The following is an 18,104-nucleotide window of genomic DNA, read 5'->3' on the forward strand; positions in this document are numbered from 1 at the left end:
TTTTTTTCCCTTGGCTGCCCTATGCGGCATGCGGGATCTTAGTTCCCCGACCAGGGATGGAACCTGTGCCCCCTGCAGTGGAAGCGCAGAGTCCTAGCCACTGGACCACTGGGGAATTCCCTAGCAGATATTTGTCCATGGGAAAACATAATGGGATTTTAGCACTGCAAGAGGTCTCCAGTGATTTTTCGAACTTGTCCCCATCTCATCACACCTGAAGACAGCATATGCAATCCACTGCTGTGGGTACCTGTGCTCAAGAGACCGTTTGAATGAAACAGAACTTGATTTAGCCTCTGGCAGAGGAATCTAAAATTCAATTGGCTTTTCATGTGGGTCAGTTGCCCATGACCTGCCCTTAAATACCGCTGAGCTGTTGAGGTATAAATATATCAGTTTTAAAGAGGATTAGGACCCCATAGAGAACAACAGCGTGGAGTAACAACAGTAAGGCTTTAAGGAGGACAGGGTTAGGAATTGAGCAGGGATTTGCAGAGAACCCTGGGGATCGCAGGCATTCAGCCATAAGCCTGGCTCCAGGGGTAAAGAAATGCGTGTGAGCAACAAACCAGTGTCTGCAGAGCCTGAGATGGGCCTGGCGCAAAGCCACAGGGTTAACTGTCTCCATGCCAGGGTTCCTATAACCCAGTAGGCCCCTCCTTGCTGGAGCTTAAACTCTCCTGTTGCTGCCTCAGTCAGTCAGAACCAATGTCAGCCTTGAGACCACAGGGATCGCGCTGTGGGTTATGCTTCTTGCCTTTATTCATACACATTTACATCTTTTATTCTTTAGATTATTTTCCCCCAGTCAATCTCTTTACTTCTAAGCCTTAGGGGAAATGAGTAGCACACTTTGCTAATGTGCAAGGGGAAATAAATCTGGATTTTAGGTTTGAATAGTCTGCATTTAATGTGTGGGCATTTGAGTACATCCTAGCCTTTAAAAATTAGGTTCTGAGGCTCTGTCTTCACTAACCTGAACTCAGACAAATCAGTTTCACCTTTTTGTCTCAGTTTCATCTGTCAACTGAAAGGGCAATTGAGCAGGCAAGTCAAACTTAGTTTTCTCTCTTATAAAATGGGGATAATAGTAACTACTTTATTGGGTTGTTATAAATATTAAATAAGATAATATCTGTAAATGCTTGGCATAATGTATGGTGGTTATAATAAGCATGCTACATGTTTTCTCATCTAAATTAAATTTTGCAACCACTGTAAGGTGTTATCCTCACCTTAGAGATACCCTGAAGTCCTTTCCAGCTGGTTTTTAAACAGTACAGCACACAAGCATCTGCAGTATCATCAAATTTGTTCTGCCATCTGGTAATCGCTGTCAACTGAAAAAAAAAGCACAATCTAAAAGTCGAGAGTTATGTTTTATTTAGCGGACAAAACTGAGGACTTATGCTCGGGACACAGCATCTCAGATAACTCTGAGAGACTGCTCCGAAGAGGCAAGGGGGAGAGCCAGGATATACAGAGGTTTTTGCAATAAAGACCAGGTATTCGGAACATTAAAGATTACCATTAATTAAAGAAAACCAGGTGTCTCGAGTTAAGGACTTCTGCACTTTTCTAAGTATGGGGAGATGCAAGTCTGGGCTCACTGAAATCATTCCTGTGATATCCACCTCAGCTATCTGGGGGCAGTATCCTGTGCTTCTCATCCTGAGTCTCCTCAGGGTGCACTGTTAGGGTGGCTGTAATGTGATGGCTTGATGGCTGCAACATCCTTTGTTTACTGATATGGCAGGCAATATTCTTCATTCACATAGCTAGTATTTATTGAATGTCTATTATCTGCCTGGTACTGTGTGAGGTGCTTTACAAGTTACCTAATTCAATACTCCAACCTTCATAAGTTTTATTTCCTACATTTTACTAATGAGTAAACTGAGGCTCTGAGAGGGTTAAACACCTTGCCTGTTTATAGCAGTTAGTGGGTTTGAACTCTTATCTGACTCAAGCCTGTTTTCTCTACTCGGCTACTCATGAATGTTGCAGTAAAGCTAATTTAATAGTGTAAGAAAGGAGGAAGGGTAGCTGACAAACAGAAATGTTACAAAAATAGACTGATTTAAAATAATTGCTTTATGTATTTACTGTGGCATATCTAAGTGGCCAAAGGACACGTAAGTAATTCTCTTTGAAAGCATCAAAACTAGGCACTGAACGAGTTTAACCTGTAGAGTCTACCAATAATTTAAAACAGACTTTAACACTATTTTATTTAATATGAAAAGAAACTATACTTCAGATCAGAGAAAATAACAATGAACTCAGGGCTTCACCTCAATAAAAAACCATCTCACTTCCTAGCTGCCTTCTGGTCCATCCTGAACATCAGGTCTACTTTTCTCACTACCTCCCGTCACCACCATGAACAGAAAGATGAGACTTGGGCATTAATTCTAATTTTCAGAACATACATTTTACTCAGGAGACCCAATTAAAAAACAAACAAAAAGACCCCTCTCAGTCTATCAGAATAAATTACCTAGTTTATATCAAGTAGGCTTCAAATATGCCAAGTACTTATGTCAAGGAAATACCATTAATTTTTGTTGTGTGTGTAGTTTATCTCTGTATTTATCTTAAAACAAGATTTTAATATATAATCTGAAGTGCTAAATAATCTGGTTTAGAGGCTACTCTAGTCTGAAAACAGCTGGAAATGGATGTACACCTTTAAAAGAGAGCCACTGGAGGTGAGTATGCAGAAGTCATCCTATTATAATAAAGTGATTGATACTGTCTGTAAAAAAAAGCACAAAAAAGGATTAGATGTGGGTCTACATTTATTTTTAAAGAATTATTTCTTTCAAAATGAAAATGAGTCACAATGGCTGCTTTGCTAGATACAGTTAATTTTATACTGCTCTTGTTTTATTGACTAGTTCTTAATCCTGAGGTTTATACCTGGGATAAACAGGCTTTAGGCATTTGTGAATGACACAGTCGACAACTGAGCTGCAAACAAAATGAGGTCATGGGGCACAAGGCTGTAATTCTTTTCATGTTAATGACAGTAATGTAAGTCTGATACATGAGCAGTGTGCATTCAGAACACTCATACCTGATAGCAGGTCGGGAAAAGAGAACAGAGACTCCAGATTAAGGGTGGAAAACTGAGAAGTCATAACTACCCCAAAGATGTGAAGGAAACCACAAAAGACATGGGCTGGATTCTGCTGTAAAAAGGAAACGTATCACTCCCTTGGGGTTGATACACCAACCTCAGCCCACCGTCATCTTGCCTCTTTCAGAGCTTTAACTATTTAATTTTATGGAAAAGCAGACATCCCCAAACAAAAAGAGTGCTATTCACCAAAAGAAAGAGGTCTTATCAGCATGGAACTTAATAAGGGAAAAGTATTTGTGCCTTGCACAATTTTTGAAAGCTGTTATTGCTATTCAATTTTTGGTATTTACTATAGTGCTGGGTGCAAAGTCAACAAAAGAAAAGCTTATTGAATAAATGAATTACAGGATGAATGAAACGATACAGTAATTTCTTGAGAGCTCAAATTCCATTATAGTGACCATTCTAGGCAGCCGTGAAAGGGTTCGGGCTACAGAAGAGTTCAGCGCATGCCACAAATGTGCTTGATCTGCTATAAAGTATATCAATTTTCAAGAATGTAACGCTTACATGAGGTAAAACTTGGAGGTCACCACCCCCAAACTAGCATATGCCAGCCTGCTCTAAGGTAAATATCAAAAACTTTAACTGCTCAGTGTTAAATTAACCATAGTTTCCTTTTAGGTCCCTCAAAAGAAAGAAATGTGTGTGAGGAATATCTGAAACACTTTTAGATGAATGAAATGATACAAATCACAATCAGTACAAACTAATAATTGAACAACAGTGGAATAACAAAATATGAATTTGACTGTTTTGGTACAGAGTGGTCCAAATGGTTTGCTCACATTTGTTAAAATCCGAACTGAAACAATGACATGTATAAAAGAATAGATAAGGTGGTTCCTGCACAATAGTCTGGTGTATCGTAAACTTCCAATCCCTGCTTTCTACTGATCAGGCCGCGTGGCCTCAGGAGGGCAGTCAGGGTGACTTGAAACTGTCTTCACTGGAGACTCTCTCCACTTGACATGCTCATTTCACATCCCAGCACAAGTGGTCACTCTGAGACTTTATGACTTGCTTTCTTCTTCTTCCTCTGGTATTGTTTCCCAGATTGGCTTCTTGATGTGTTCTGGTAACTGTTCTAATTTTGTCTAAAGAGAGAAAAACAAAATTATAATATAATGTGGACTTAACTCTTCAGCCACAAATTGAATTTATTCATTCTGTTCCCTCAAGTCCTCTTTTTTCTTTTACCCTCCCATCTTGTTGTAGGGCTTTGAAACAGAGACGAAAACTCGATGGTAGATAAACACTCTCACATACATAATCTATTTGCTCCTCAGTGATCTCCAGGGACCACCAATCAACGTGGAACCCGTGTCTAGACAACTGCTAAGAGGGAGGGAGGCATCAGAGGTGGCTCCAGGAGGACATGGGCTGCGGGGGCAGCATTCTGTTGAGCTGCACCCTGCACGGCGGGTGTAGACCCCAACCACTGTGGCAACTCTGCCTCCAGGTCCTCCCCTCCACCCAGTGGGCTGGAATCAGGCGGCGATGTATCAACACAACAATACACATCTCCCTCCAACAGAGGCAGAAATTCAAGTCGTACCTTTGTAACTTCCATCGCAACTCCTTCAGGTAAGTTTCGCTGAATATATTCCAAGTAGACATCTGCTGTACTCCCAGTGAGATGTTCTAACTAAAATTTCAAACGTGAAATTGATTCATGCTATGCTGGTTAAAGCAGAAATTTTGAGGGTTTTTTTTTTTTTTTCTGGTAAAGGCAGTAGAGTCTTTTCTTCATCTGTAAAATCTTACAGAATCCCAATTTAAAAGGAAAAAAGTGCAGATCCTCTGGTTGAACTCAATGAGGGGAGCACAGCCGCAATGTCCCCTTTCCTCCTAAATGCCTTAAAGCCAGGGCTCCATGGAACCCAGCTGGCAAGCATGGTATTAAAACAGTGTAAGAGTTTCACGAAACAACTCAAAACAAAAGGAGACAAAAGAGTAAATTATAAAATAGAGTTAGTATAAGATGTTGTGTGCTCCATGGCAAGGTGGATAAAATTTTGGATTTTTCTTTTTCATTCAAGGGTAGGACTATGTCTTGATATTTGTACTCTCAATGCCTAGTACAGAGCTTCTCATATAAAACATGCACAAGCACTTGTTTTAGTAATATTTACCAATCATTTACCATGAGATGAAATATTCTAAGTGCTTTAGATAAATATCTCATTTAATCTTCACACCAACTGTATGAAATTGGTACTGTTATTATTTCCAACTTAAAGATGAAGGACTTGAGGCACAGGTCACACAGCTAGTAAATGCCAGTATTTGGACCTGGCTGTCCAACTCCAAAGCCCATGCTTTCTCTTAACCACAAGACTGTGCTGACCTGGGAGGCTGCACAAATGAATAATAACTGACGAATGAAAAACCTTAATGCTGCCCATCATGGACATAGAGAATTCAGTGAGCATGTGAGAAGAATTATTAGAGCTGTGTGAAAACGTAGCTAGAATTTTTGAAATATAAGCAAAATTATTCCAATGATAGCTTACTGTATAAAAATTAGTCAACATAATGTGCACTACTGAGTTAAAGTATTAACTACTCTGAAGGATGGCTTTACTTGAGTTTGATTTTCCTATCATGCTGCTTCTATAAACACAAAAAAACACTTACCTTCTCTACCACTACCCGGCATGGGCTGACAGAAAGGAAGTCTACTGGGCAAGGTTAAAGGAAAGTTATGATGTGCTAGTGTGAAATTCAGGTCACTTCAAAAAAATGCCTGAATGTCTGCAATAAACTCACCTCTAAACATCTGTAAAGTGTTCTCATTTCATACTGAACCCTGTGCTTCTTGAAAATATGCACTGATTTGAGAAGAGTAAATCGCTCTATTTTCCTTGGAGGTTCATGTCTGGAAAATTAATGGGCGAAGCAACATACTTAAGCTAAGTGATGTTAGAACCTGAGTCACTGATATCAAAGCATGATTCCACAATTTTGCAGGTCAGGCTCACGCCCAATTATAGGCGTTAACTACCATTTTCAGACTTCCATTTGTCAAGACTGTCATCTCTAACAACTGCTGTCATGAAGCTCCGGCTAAAATAAACCTGCAGACAGCAACAGGAACATTTGCCATCGACCCAAAAACAAGCCTTGGCATGCAAGTGCACACACACATGCCTCCGGCTTTCACACCCTTGAGGTCTCGCACTGACTAAACACATGAACTGTGAGGCGCAGCACCGTGGGCTGGACGTGGTTGTAATGTCTGCCGTGTTATTACAGATATAGTGAAAAGCACAAAACCATGGTCTGTTACGGGAAATGTGTGAGTTCCTTCAGTTTTGCTAGAAGGCAAGACTGGCAAAGCTCCATATGGGCCTCGTGCAGGTGACAAAACACAGGAGGTGGTTATACTTGACCCTGCAGTGACTTCAAGGCCATACGAAGCTTGCCTTGCTCAGGCATGAAAGTATTGGGTGAATGGTGCTTCTTAAGGCAGTTTTGAAACAGTGAATATAATAGCAAAGATACCAAATCCAAGAGGCCTGAAAGAATTGCTTGTTCACCTAATCCACCTCCCTGCCCCATGGAGATCCCAGACACGAGGGCTTCTTGGGCCTCCTAAGTCTATGCAATTTCTAGAGAAAGGATTCCTTCATTTTCCTTGTTCACTCATTCTAGTATTTAAAAATTCTGGCAGACAGGAAGGGATGATCTTGCTTAGAATAATATAACAAACCTAATCTCTCCCCATCATGAGTTTTTATCCCATTTTAAGAGCTCAGACCTAGCTGAGACTGGCAGCATTTTCCTGACTGATTGTGTTATAGCAGCTAACAGGTCAGAGTAAGAAAGATCATACTTACACTTTAACAGAGATACCAAGTTCTTTAGCAGCAAGTGCTGCAAAATATTCATAACTGTCCAATACAGCCTTATCGTGGCCTTTTACTAAAACTGATAGGCGCTTATATAACGTGTCTGGTTCATCAGAAACGGTTATCTGCAATTTTAAAATCAAAAAGAAAACCTTCAGTCATGGTTCCTCTAATATTTACAACTGGAAAATTTAACGTATTACCCTCACCTGAACAACTTCAGAGTTTACCAATAAGTGGGGAGAAAAATGCTGCGTAACATCTTAACACAGCTTAAATATCTAGATACAACCACATTCAGACTCCACAATGACCCTTAAGAATCAGTTAAAATACAGTTTGAATCAAAAGGATTTTCAAGCAACCTACAAAATCACCAACAGAACCTTCGAGCTTAATAGTTATTAAACCCCAAATATACAACAGGAAAGGATTTGGGGTTCTGTTAATAAAAGTAGCCTGGTCAGAAAACCTGGATTGAGAATTGAACTCTGCCACTTAAAGATGAATAACAATGGGCAAGTAATATAATCTCACTGAACTTTAGTTTTCTCACATATAAATAGGACAATACTTGTGCTACAGCTCATGGCATTTCTGTCAGGAACAAATGAGAGAGCATGGATTTAAGTGCTTATAAGTTATAAAACATTGTTAAACAAAGGCGGGCTATTTCTATTCATATTCTTTTTATTAGGTTTGTCCATGTTTATTTTGCCTGCTCTAATAGAAAAATTGCTCATTTCTAACTAAAATGTCATGACACTGACTGTACAAATAACTTCCACCTCTTCCACCCTAATACTTAAAGATTTTAGAAATGATGGGTTTGACATTTCTGACTTTCTTCCAAGAGGTGAATTACCTTTACTTCATTCACCCATCAAACCAGTAATTTATATTACTAATCCAATGTTTCAGAGTTAAATTACTTTGCCCTTGAAAGGAGATCTACTTACTAACCAGGAAGCTAGATATTCACTCTCAATTACCCCAAATAGGGTTGTTGGAAGAAGAGAATACACTGATATCCTATCTCTTAAGTTGAGGGACAAGAGAAGGGGAATATAGACCTAAAATGTATAATGACTGGTCTCTACAGGGTTTTAAAGATAATTCTGAATCTGTTACAAATATTAAAAATCAAAAGATTTTGCACAAATATTTGAATTTCATTTAGTTTGGAAAATTCAGACAATCTGATATCACTAGGTCTAATTTCCCACATGGCAACAACTGGCTACAGTAAGTAGCAGCTGTCTTGCTTATAAAGGGTACAGCCTGCCACTGTGCCCACCCTGTTACCGTTCCTTACAGGCCTGGCCTACGCAGGCATCTGAGCTGGAGACCTGGGGTTCATATATGCTATGAAGTGAAAACACTGAACCAGCAGGCCATTAGGTATAACACAATTCCATTTTGGCACTCATGGTGTGCACAGATGATTATATACAGACAAAGGTCTAGAAGGATACGTACCAAACTGTTAAAGGGGATTATTTTTGAGGGGTGGGGCTGGAAGCATTTGGAATTTAAAAAACTACAAATTATAGTTTGTAGTTTTAGGATTTAAAAAAACTACAAATAATACAAAAACTGGGTTGATGAAATCATGGCTTTCACTTAAAGGAAACAAGGTTACACAGCTGCTCCTGGATTTTCTCTACTTGTGATAATGCTCTCTCTCACAATAAAGCACTGTTCACTGTTCAGTAAAGACTTGAAGCCTACAACAACAAAATTCCATAATATAATACCAAGTATTCAGCATCATTAATTGTGACAACGCTGTACACTATGCTGAGCTAAAAGCAAAAGACTACTCATTCCCACAGCTATTTGGGGTAAATACTTTATTCGATTAGCTCTTACCTTAATAGACTGAAAGCGACCATGAACACTCAGGGATATCAGTGAATACTTTCTCAGGTGCACTGTGCACCTGCCAGTATTCCAGAACAAATTTTTTTTTTTTTGCGGTATGTGGGCCTCTCACTGTTGTGGCCTCTCCCGTTGCGGAGCACAGGCTCCGGACGCGCAGGCCCAACGGCCATGGCTCACGGGCCCAGCCGCTCCGCGGCATGTGGGATTTTCCCAGACCGGGGCATGAACCCGTGTCCCCTGCATCGGCAGGCGGACTCTCAACCACTGCGCCACCAGGGAAGCCCCCAGAACAAATTTTTTTATTCATAAAGTGTTTGGGAAACAGCCCCAAATGAAATAATGAGGAAAATTTATCGCTAATGTAGCTTCTTATGCCAAGAAATAGGGAGTGCATACCGTAGGCTTGGTCAAATCCTTGGGAACATCAACGTGTAGGTTTGAAAACCGTACCCACTTCATATTGGTGCTGCTATGTGCGGAAACAAAGAGAAACCTAAGTAAAACAGCACAAGTGCCCATTTTCTTATTCAATTTAGCACATCCAATTATATACTTACAGAAGAAGGCCACCATTTTTGGCTATACTGCTCCTAGAACTGCATACAGAAAAATTCCTCGAACCCTTAAAAAGAGGGGGATGTGTGTTAGAATTAAAATCAATTCCCAAACCATTCATAGTTTCCATTAAAACCCAAAAGATGCAGGATGCTTCAAATAACAGGCTATCTCATTATTTTAGATGAAGATATTGGGGTAACTAAATTGCCAAGTTAGATTTCATTTAAAAAAAAGAGGACAGTGGTAGAGTTGATAATCAAAAAGGACTCTCAAAATACTAGAGACTATATTTTTTAAAGCTCAGGAGCAAGAACTTTTTTTTTTTAATTAATTAATTTATTTTTGGCTGTGTTGGGTCTTTGTTGCTGCACAGTGGCTTTCTCTAGTTGTGGTGAGCGAGGGCTACTCTTCGTTGCAGTGCAGGGCTTCTCACTGTGGTGGCTCCTCTTGCTGTGGAGCATGGGCTCTAGGCACGTGGGCTCAGTAGTTGTGGCTCGTGGGCTCTAGAGCGCAGGCTCAGTAGTTGTGGCACATGGGCTTAGTTGTTCTGCGGCATGTGGGATCTTCCCAGACCAGGGCTCTAACTCGTGTCCCCTGCACTGGCAGGCAGATTCTTAACCACTGCACCACCAAGGAAGCCAGGAACAAGAACTTTTTTAAAAAACAATTCTCACATTAACAGCTATGAATTAAATATGCAGACATCAAGGAAGAAAACATGTGACTTCATTTTCCCATTTTTTTTTTACAGATTAAATATATTTCAACTTAATACTTCTTTTACTTAAATACTTTCGAGCATTAAAAAAAGCGTCTTTATAATTTAATTTATGGAGCTGGAATAAGAATTCTAAAGTACCCTTCTTTGAAGCTTTCATACACCTTTTCCAGCATATTTATTTCTTGGCTTGGCTGAGACAACTAGCTTATAAACGTCTAATTTTATTTTATTTTTATTTTTTATTTTTTTGGCGGTACGCGGGCCTCTCACTGTTGTGGCCTCTCCCGTTGCGGAGCACGGGCTCCGGACACGCAGGCTCAGCGGCCATGGCTCACAGGCCTAGCCGCTCCGCGGCATGTGGGATCTTCCCGGACCGGGGCACGAACCCGTGTCCCCTGCATCGGCAGGCGGACTCTCAACCACTGTGCCACCAGGGAAGCCCTAAACGTCTAATTTTATAAGTAAGTTGAAATACACATTGGAATTTACGCTCATCTTATATACCACTACTGTGCCTCACACTGCAACAATACAGCGTTTCCAAATCCTTACTGTCAGCTCCCCCTGGTGGAACAAAATTTCTAGTTGTAGGAAACCTATGGTACTGTATGTAATACACATTTGCCACCCGTTTTTTTCTTAAGCTTTCCCAAGATTTAAAAGTGTAACCTGAGAGCTCAATAGGATCCTGAAAAATACTTTAAAGATGAGAATAACAGTTTAGTACAAATGAAACTTAATTAGAACAACAGAGGGTCACCTATGTTTAAAAAAAAACAAACTATTCTTAGCTAATTATCCTTCTTCCACTCTTCACCCAAGATGGAAGCAAATCAAAACTTTCACAGTCTCTCTTGGATCAAGGGAGAAAAGCAAAAAGAAGGAAATCAAGCACAATACAAGGTAGTAAGAGGTACGTGCCATTTGCCACACATAATCACAGAGAAAATTCCCTCCCCGCATTTATACCCCTAAGCCCACAATCCAGTTGTGTAGAAGGCCCACAGGTCTAAGGAATATGACACTTCCCAGGCATCTTCTCCCAGTATAAACCCCCTGCTTTTAAAAAGCTGGAGCTTAAAGTGCTATTACACCCACAAACTAACCTTAAGAAGTTCTTAAGCTTTCCTTCCTTTTTTTCCTTTCTTTCTTTTTTTTGAGGGGGTGGAGCCTGTTCTGGGTAAGTGCGTCTTAAAATAGTTCAAAATTTCAACCTCTAACAGTGCCTGATTTAATAACGGTGGTTCTCAAAGTGTGGTCTAAGGACTTCTGAGGGGCTCCTGAGACACATTCAGAAGGGGACCGGGAGACTAAACTTATTTTCATAATAACAGTAAGATGTAATTTGCAACTTTCCCACTCTATTCTCTCACCAGTGCACAGTGAAGTTTTCCAGAGGCTGCAGGACGTGTGATATAGCAACAGACTGCAGAAGCAGCTATGAGAGCCAAGCTGTCTTCTATTAAGCCAGACATTAAAGAGATTTGCAAAAACGTAAAACATTGCTACACTTCTCTCTCAATTTGTTTGGGAAAATATGGTTGTTTCCCATAAAAACGTTAATTACGTTAACATGCAATGAGTTTATTTTTAAGTGAACAAGCACTTTTAAGATTCTCGGATGTATTTTCTAATAAGCTAAAAATCGATAGCTAAAACCCACAAAAACCAAAGCTCTTCGGAGTCCTCAACCATTTTTAGAGTGTAAAGAAAGGGGTGCTGAGGCCAAATAACTTAAGAACCGCCGCTTAAATTTTTGCTTTTTCTCCAAAGAACCGAGCAGAGGATATCTAACCCACTCCTCTGACTTCAGCGATTCTCATCTAAATCTCAGAAACCCGGGTATCCGGAAAGTATCTCAATCTGGTTCCGTGGGAAGCGTCTAAGATCTCGTGCCACCTAATTTTCGCGAGGTTAACCTTCTTGACTTCTCTGAGCCTCAGTTTATTTCGCAAACGTGAAAGGCGGGGTCTGGAACATACGCTGTTCAATATCCTTTCCAGCCCTGACAGTCTACGATTTTTCTAGCTCCTGTCTTTGCCCTGACTCATTAACTTATGTTTTATCCTATGAGATAATTCGAGATAAAATCAGCCCTTTTCTCGCCACCTTCCTGCAAATAACGGGCCGTGCGGAATAAATATCGCGGAAAGCTCCAGATGTTAAGAATGACAGGCGGCAGCTAGACGTAATGGTAACTGTCCTTGTTGGGCCGCCTAGTCCCCCCAGCGCACCCCATACCTGCCAGAGACGCCACATACCTGCCACAGACGCCGTCCCATTAGTCCAAACGCCGCTCGCGCCGCCATCTTGCCGTTTCCGCTTCCCCGGATCGCTTCCGGGGTCACAGAGTAGTCCTCTGACCATAGAGTTCTGCAAAAGGAGAGAGTGTATCCCTGTGTTCCGGCACCGGAACAACCATAGAGATGCGATTCCACGCTCTCCGAGGGTGGGATTGTGAACGTAGCAACCTTCCGGTCGCAACCTGACCTGTACGCCGTCCTGTAATAGTTTCAGCTCGTATCTAGTTACAGAGTTCTGTCAGCGCTTTCCTTTTCAAATCGTGTTTGTCCTTTGCGGTTCCTGTTTTGTTGGATGCAAACACAACAAACACATACTTGGAAAAAACATGAGTAATATATTGACACTGGTTATCTCTGAGTAGTGGATGAATGGTTGATTTTTTCCCCTATTATAACGGAGCAAAGGGCTTGTGTGCCTGTGGCTCGCAGAAAGCCAAACTGACAGCGGGAGTTCGTAGCCGAGTAGGATTTATTACAGGGCGCCAAGCAAGGGAGTAGGAGACAAGCCTCAGATCCACTCCAACTTGGTATTTGAGTTAGGGGTTTTTTGTTTTTTAAAGGAGAAGATCAAAGAGACTGGGATTAATCACCTTGTGACATTTCTGAATTGTAGTTTTGGGAGTCACAGTGTCTCTGGTTTACGATTCCCTGGCCAGGTGGTCCGTGACTCGGGATCTGTTACCTCATCTTGCACTGGAGAAACAACCTGAGTTTGTACTTTAATGGTGCTAGCGATAACAACAATAGCCTTGGCAGGCTGCCCAGTGTCCTTTTCAGAATCAGGCTCCCTCTGTCAATTGTGACATTCAGAGTTGGCTGGTCTCTCTTAGCCAGTGGAGTTTTCCTATAGCTCTCCAACTCTGTTGCTGCTTTTGAAGCATCAGTCTCTCCTCTGGGATGGCTCCTCAGCCTGCCTCTGCCCCCTTTAGCAGCCTTATCTGGGTGAGGGTTCTGCAGCTGCCAGTGATGGTGACCTTACAGCTTGCAAACAACTTTTCCCTATGTCACCTAATCTGATCCTCACAAGAAGACGTGCATCTTGTCCTAATTTAATAGGTGAGGAAACTGAGGCTCAGAGATGAAATGACTCATTCAAAGTCATATGGGTGAGTTAGTTATAGCTAAGCCAACAACCATCTTCAAAATCCTAGTTCAGTGCCTTTTCCACCCCTGCAGCACCCCTGGTGCTGACTTTGTAATAAGGTCCAGTTCTACTAAGTAGAACTCTTAGTAGTCTCTTTTGGATGTGAGGCATAGAGGTCCCCATTTCCCCACACTCCTGCAAGAAAAGGAGTTTATTTTTTATTTTTAAAGACATGTATGGCCTGAACTGCTCCTGCAATTGGAAAAGTGGGCTCAAAGCAGCCTTAGGGACTGGATGCCCTCTCCACCCCTAAGGCCAAACATGGTCTCTTTATTGATGGGCTTTCTCTGCTTAGAAATAGTTGGTGCTCCCTCAGAATTCTGCTTGCTGCCTTTGGCTCACCAAGTTTCTCCATTCATACTCTCAAATGTGGGAATTGGATTTGGTCCCCTCATTTTCCGGGGCTAAATCATGTCATGTGTCATCAAATGGACTATGGGCCTAATAGCTTAGGGTCAGGTACTGGCCCTGGTCCAATTAGCTGGGGGTAAGGTGGGAGTCATTGTGAGGGGCAAACTCGGGTTTTGCCAACAGTGGGGCTGTGGACAGAGCCCTTTGGTATGGTGTGTGGGCATGAACAGTGTGGAGGTTTTTATTGACATGTAAAAGTTCTCAGTTTATTAGCGTGGACAGTGTTCTAAAGCTTGGCCAGTCCATTATGGGTCTTTTCCCTACGACCTAAGCCTTCAAACCTCTGAACTAGTGTAAATGAGCAGGAGATCAAGTTGATGCAAGTCCACCTTGCTTTATATCCAGGAAAAATAAAAGTGTGTGCATCAAACATTTCTAAGTTATATCATACTTTGATTGCACTGGTTGTTCTGTTTTAAAAGACAGATCTTCTCACTTGATTGTGATGGTTTCATGGTTATACACTTATCTCCAAACTCATCAAGTTGTATACAATAAATATGTATAGCTTTTTATGTGTCAATCATACCTTAATAAAGTGGTTGGGGAAAAAAAAAAGAAATAGCAAGACTGCCAAAATAAAATTACATAAGCAGAGGAAGTAAGGAAGTAATGAACCCAAACAGCCCAAAGAGAGATCCATGTTGTATGTTAAGCATATGTGTGCTGGAATGCAAATCAAGCATATATGGCTGCTTCGAAGCATGTATGGCTGCTTTGTCTTTACGACTCAAATAGAAACATTAAACACTTCCCTTGGGGGGGGGTGTAGGAGGAGGACAGCTCTTTTCAAAAGATTCTCTCTCATATAAAGAAATAATCAGCCCTTTGGCTCTTTTATACAGGGATATCTGAGACCCAAAGATCACTATGGTTCACTTAGGAATATATTATTCAATTTCTTAACATACCTTCCTAATTATGTTTTGTTTATACCAACATTATAATTCAGACTCAGTCCACAGCTGGCTGGCTGTGGCTGAGGAAGGTAGACTGGGAGTCTGTGGAATTCAGAATTGACTTTAGGTAAAGTCAAAAGAGGTTTTATTTACACACACACACACACACACGGATAAGCATACCTGGAAGACTAGAGAGATAATTAACAAATAGTTGCTGAGCACCTGTTGTAAATTGCTGTGAATATGTGGGTGATGGTGAGATGGTTCAGTAATAAAGCATGACCTTTGCTCTTCCCAGTGATGGAACTGGATCTGTTCCCAGGCCCCTATATGTTTTTTCTAAGTATTAAATTCCTTGGCAGGCAGGCAGGAATGATGTCACAGTCATCTTTAGCTACTCAACTGCCCCGTGTATAATACAGCGTGGAATAGTGCCTGGTACATGAGTAATGAATGAGACTAAAACAGCAGGATAAAGCCTTCAGATTGGACACCTGAGCCCCTGGAAGAAGAATTTAAATTTCCAACGCTGGCTAAATGCAGTGTTTGTAAAGAAAGAGCTATCTTCTTTGGCACATGACTAACAATGCCCAAATTAAAAGTATAAAACTCCAAAAGAACGAAGATCAAGGTCTTGAACAGGTATGCCCTACTTAAATCAAATTCTGTATGAAATCCAGAATTTCAGATTTCTCCTGAACTTTGCTGTTGACCATTAAAAAGTAAACACACTTTGTAGAATTTGGAAATCCAGATTAGCAATGCCTATAAACCAGGGTGGACTGGATTTTGTTGCTGGTTCCCTGTGAGATAACCCGTGTGTAATACTGAGCTCCCCCAAACTGCACTGTGAGTAGTACAAGTTAGAGGCCATCAACCCTTCAAGGGGCTCATCCACAGCTTGAGAAGCAGAAATATTCATCTTGGCCTCCAGGGTAGGGGTGGGGGCATTATATGAGCATTAAATCTGATCAGCATGGGCTTCCCTGGTGGCGCACTGGTTAAGAATCTGCCTGCCAGTTCAGGGGACACAGGTTCGAGCCCTGGACTGGGAAGATCCCACATGCCACTGAACAACTAAGCCTGTGTGCCACAACTACTGAGCCTGCGCTCTAGAGCCCGTGCACCACAACTACTGAAGCCCGCGCACCTAGAGCCTGTGCTCTGCAGCAAGAGAAGCCGCCGCAATGAGAAGCCCGTGCAACGCAACGAAGAGTAGCCCCCTCCTCGCCGCAACTAGAGAAAGCCCGCGCACAGCAATGAAGACCCAATGCAGCCAAAAATAAACAAATAAAATAAATAAATTTATATATATATAAAAATCTAATCAGCAGCCCTCTAAACCGGTCTCCAGAAACAAACTAACAGTAAATTAGCATTGAGAAGTCATTTCAGCAGCTAGAAAGAAGGAATGTTTAAGCCAAGTGAAACTCAAAAAGATAACATTTTATTTTCAGAGCAGCTGATGCAATATTGAATCAGGTTTTCACAAATTAATATGACAGTGTCTACTTGGTTACATCTCTGTTTGATGAATGCCTATCTGTAAGAACTGTAATAAATTTCTGAGGAAGCTAATGACCGGAACCTTTTAAGTAAAATTCTCCTGGCTTGCTTTCTGAAAAAAAAGTATTGCAGCAATTAAAATAAAATGCTCATCGCTCAGGGGGAAAACCAACCTAGAATGCCCCAGTTGTTTTTGTTTTTAAGGAATGCACCTTTTGAGGACAAGTCTATAAAACATCTTTATTTATTTGTTACATATGATGTTTAAATATAACTTTGCTTTCAAGCTTCAAACTTTTTTTTTTAACCCCTGGGAAAATAAGACTTTTGGTTCACCTTAACAAAAACTGACCTAGGAAGAAACACTTTTAGCAAAATGTATTATAAAATTCACTAGAAAATACTGTCCTCTTTTTGCCAAAATGTTACATAAAATCCTTATTAAAAATACACACGTTACAAAAGAAAAAAGTATGAATATGCTATACATAGTGCTTTTGATATGGACCAAGGGACCTGCATTCTGGGGAAAATACAGTGAAGCACATTAGATATTATGATGTCAACTTAAAATAGTGCAAACCAGAATAAATTACATCCTAAAATGGGAAGGCATGCAAGTCATTTCCTATGAATAGAACACAATGAAGCCAGAACAGGAAGCAATCACAACCACTATTTTAAAAGGTTTTCCTTTTTATTACATTAATTTTTTTCAAAAATACTTTTCTTTACAATAGAACTCCTAGAAAATATTTACAACCTTCCTCTAATAAAATAGAACAGCAGTTAAATATATTTGAAAATAAGATGGGTTTTTCCATAAAATATATCTTTTAACTTTTTATATACAAGCTTTCTCAAAGAGGTCTAAATTCACTAATGAAAAACTATCTGAGAGTAAACAGTAACTGTGTTGAAGACAAACCATTGGGAAGAAAAGTTCTTTAGGGTGGGGAGAGATGGGGGGTTGAGGAGCTAAAACACAACACATACATGCAGGCAGAATCACTTCAGGAAAAAAATAAGTGCAATATTTTACTATGAAGTCAATTCTTTAAGTTGATATTGTGAAGAAAAATACTAATTCAGGAAAGTGAACTGTCCCATCAAGGAGGAGTTCTTTGGTTATTTCAAGTCAAAAATGCAAATGCTATACTGCATGGAAAATCAAAATTAAATTGTGCATTATATTTTTGCCTTGGCAACTCAGTTTATTTTAATGTTTTCAACTGGAACAGTTGGGCAAGTCTCCAAACAGAATGAGTACATTTGCTTTATAAACATTTTTCCGGGTGTTTGCTCCTTTGCTAGATAAGGTTTCATAGACCCAATAGCAGAACCATTCCAGAATCCCTCTCAGACACCCACAAATGGAGGGAAGTAGTCACTGGGACAGATGGGATCAGCCGATATTACAGTTGGAATGGTTCTGGAATAGTTCTGCCACAAAGCTGATGCCCTCTCCTGGCAGTTCTGAACTCAGAACATAGAATAATTTGTCAGAAATGGCAGCAAATGAAACACTTTTTTTTCCCCTAAAAAAAGATATAGGAAATCTTCAAGACCTCTTTTTCTGAAAACCGAATGGTGGCAATGAAAAGAACCTTTGTACTGATCTTCTGTCCATGGCTTTCCTGAGATTCAGAGGACACTGCCTGCGTGGGGCTGCTGTG

At 40.6% G+C, this 18,104-nt stretch overlaps 1 protein-coding gene across 2 annotated transcripts; it reads right to left on the reverse strand.

Moving 5' to 3' along the window:
• Positions 1-3,844: 3,844 nt before the first annotated feature.
• Positions 3,845-12,471, reverse strand: MRPS10 (mitochondrial ribosomal protein S10; the record flags this gene model as incomplete). Of its 2 annotated transcripts, none has more annotated exons than XM_079713666.1 (7): positions 3,845-4,242; positions 4,704-4,793; positions 5,918-6,026; positions 6,988-7,124; positions 9,280-9,352; positions 9,441-9,505; positions 12,424-12,471. In XM_079713666.1, 7 exons carry the CDS (start codon positions 12,469-12,471, stop codon positions 4,159-4,161), a joined length of 606 nt encoding a protein of 201 aa, XP_079569792.1. In that variant the 3' UTR covers positions 3,845-4,158. The 2 variants fall into 2 exon arrangements, with proteins under 2 accessions (XP_079569792.1, XP_079569791.1); XM_079713665.1 differs by lacking the exon at positions 12,424-12,471 and adding an exon at positions 11,536-11,722.
• Positions 12,472-18,104: the final 5,633 nt, after the last annotated feature.

The sequence above is a fragment of the Hyperoodon ampullatus genome (genome assembly GCF_949752795.1).
Source record: "Hyperoodon ampullatus genome assembly, chromosome: 10".
Taxonomy (NCBI): domain Eukaryota; kingdom Metazoa; phylum Chordata; class Mammalia; order Artiodactyla; family Ziphiidae; genus Hyperoodon; species Hyperoodon ampullatus.